General features: G+C 42.5%; 1 protein-coding gene across 1 annotated transcript; it reads left to right on the forward strand.

Moving 5' to 3' along the window:
- Positions 1-672: 672 nt before the first annotated feature.
- LOC108302318 (60S ribosomal protein L3-like) lies at positions 673-1,965 on the forward strand. The gene is given in 2 exon segments (XM_037737561.1): positions 673-1,680; positions 1,682-1,965. Coding segments are annotated over 2 exon segments (1,185 nt in total). The 5' UTR covers positions 673-694; the 3' UTR covers positions 1,881-1,965.
- Positions 1,966-2,887: the final 922 nt, after the last annotated feature.

Raw genomic sequence — 2,887 nt, forward strand, 5'->3', positions numbered from 1 at the left:
ACCCATCCCTACTAAAAGTACAAAAAAATTAGCAGGGTGTAGTGGCGGGGCACCTGTAATTCCAGGTACTCAGGAGGCAGAGACAGGAGAATCACTTGAACCCAGCAGGCAGAGGTTGCAGTGAGCTGAGATTGTACCACGGCACTCCAGCTCAGGCAACAGAGTGAGACCCCACCTCAAAACAAAACAAAACAAAAAATTTTAAAATCACACTAAAAGTTGTAAATTAAATAAATCAAACTGAATAAAAGGAAAATAATTATTTCAAATGATTTGGTGCATATTATTCTATATAAACTTAGTGTGGTATGTTCTAAATATAAAAAGAACTGCAAAGATACCTTAAACTTCACTCTGTAGTTTTACTATTAGTAGAAATGTTGGTATTTTGAGTTTGAAACTATTTCAATTATACAAATACATAAATATGTTTATATTAGGAATGAAAATTATCAATTAACAAATAAAAATATAAAATTAAAGATATTTTTAAGTTGTATTATTAAATTTGAAAGAGAACCATCCACATGAATTCATGATTATTTAATGTCTTGCATGTATCTACTGAAAGTGTCAAGAAGAAATTACAACCTATTATAAATAAGGACATATAGCACCCAGATCTTGGCTTCTAAATAGGTTTCCCCATAAATAAACAAATAAATACTCTCTACCGGCTGGATTTGACGGCGTGATGTCTCACAGGAAGTTCTCCGCTCCCAGACATGGGTCCCTCGGCTTCCTGCCTCGGAAGCGCAGCAGCAGGCATCCTGGGAAGGTGAAGAGCTTCCCCAAGGATGACCCTTCCAAGCCGGTCCACCTCACAGCCTTCCTGGGATACAAGGCTGGCATGACCCATATCATGCAGGAGGTCGATAGGCCAGGATCCAAGGTGAAAAAGAAGGAGGTGGTGGAGGCTGTGACCATTGTGGAGACGCCACCCATGGTGGTTGTGGGCATTGTGGGCTACATGGAAACCCCTCGAGGCCTCCGGACCTTCAAGACTGTCTTCGCCAAGCACATCAGCAATGAGTGCAAAAGGCGTTTCTATAAGAGCTGGCATAAATCTAAGAAGAAGGCCTTCACCAAGTACTGCAAGAAATGGCAGGATGAGGATGGCAAGAAGCAGCTGGAGAAGGACTTCAGCAGCATGAAGAAATACTGCCAAGTCATCCGCGTCATTGCCCACACCCAGATGCGCCTGCTTCCTCTGCGCCAGAAAAAGGCCCACCTGACGGAGATCCAAGTGAATGAAGGCAGTGTGCCCGAGAAGCTGGACTGGGCCAGTGAGAGGCTGGAGCAGCAGGTACCTGTGAACCAAGTGTTTGGGCAGGACCAGAGGATTGACGTCATCGGGGTGACCAAGGGCAAAGGCTACAAAGGGGTCACCAGTCGTTGGCACACCAAGAAGCTGCCCCGCAAGACCCACCGAGGCCTGCGCAAGGTGACCTGTATTGGCGCATGGCATCCTGCCCGTATGGCCTTCTCTGTGGCACGTGCTGGGCAGAAAGGATACCATCACGGCACTGAGATCAACAAGAAGATCTATAAGACCGGCCAGGGCTACCTTATCAAGGACGGCAAGCTGATCAAGAACAATGCCTCCACCGACTATGACCTGTCTGACAAGAGCATCAACCCTCTGTGTGGCTTTGTCCACTATGGTGAAGTGACCAATGACTGTCATGCTGAAAGGCTGTGTTGTGGGAACCAAGAAGCGGGTGCTCACCCTCCACAAGTCCTTGCTGGTGCAGACCAAGCGGCGGGCTCTGGAGAAGGTTGACCTTAAATTCATTGACACCACCTCCAAGTTTGGCCATGGCCGCTTCCAGACCATGGAGGAGAAGAAAGCATTCATGGGACCACTCAAGAAAGACTGAATTGCAAAGGAAGAAGGAGCTTAATGCCAGGAACAGATTTTGCAGCTGGTGGGGTCTCAATGCAAGTTATTTTCCACTGAAAAAATAAATAAATAAATAAATAATAAATAAATCTACACCAAAAACAATGTTCCATAGAGAAAAGACTGACTCTTCAGTTTGAGGAAGAAAATGATAAGATAAATCTTAAATTCATTTTTAAGCAAAGAAAAAATTTAAACACTGATGCATCATGTCAAAAGAGTCCAAGGCAAGCCTGTGCAATGTGGCAAAACCCTGTCTCTATAAAATAATACAAAAATTAGCCAGGCATAATGGAGCACCCCTATAGTCCCAGGTATATGGGAGGCTGAAGTGGGAGGACCCCTTGAGCCTGGGTGGTGGGGCGGGGGAGCAGGGGACTTCCAGTGAGCCAAGATTGCACCACTGCACTTTAGCCTGGCTGAAAGAGTGAGACCCTGGCTCAACACACACACACACACACACACACACACACACACACCACATAGCCTGAAGAAGTGCCTTATGGTCAAATTTGAGAAAATTTGATCATCTAAAAGCATGCTAACTATATATGATTACAGCATATTGAATAAAAATTATATTGGGTCTATAAAATCTTAAAAAGAGAAAACTTTAAAAAAGCTTTTTTTTAAACAAAAGAATGTCAGCTAATAAACTTGGAAAAAGTGATTTTAAAAGTGTATTTTGCAGTCCTCTCATATAGTAATTTATCTGTGAATTGTTAACATTAATTACTAAATATATTATATAGTGAAAGGGTTTGTAAGCAGAGAATATTCACATGGTGCCAAAGAATCACTTCACATATTATTGCTAACTGCAAAGAATACTATGCATTTTTACAATGGGGAAATGTTTTGGTTATCAACCTTTTCCTGATCATCAAACTTAGCATCACTAATTGTGGAACAACTTAGTATCATATTATATAATAAGACATAAAAATGTAGTGCAGAGCACACCATCTGAGGTATTGTTTAGAC

This window comes from Cebus imitator, unplaced genomic scaffold (genome assembly GCF_001604975.1).
Source record: "Cebus imitator isolate Cc_AM_T3 unplaced genomic scaffold, Cebus_imitator-1.0 Scaffold39, whole genome shotgun sequence".
Classification (NCBI taxonomy): Eukaryota; Metazoa; Chordata; class Mammalia; order Primates; family Cebidae; genus Cebus; species Cebus imitator.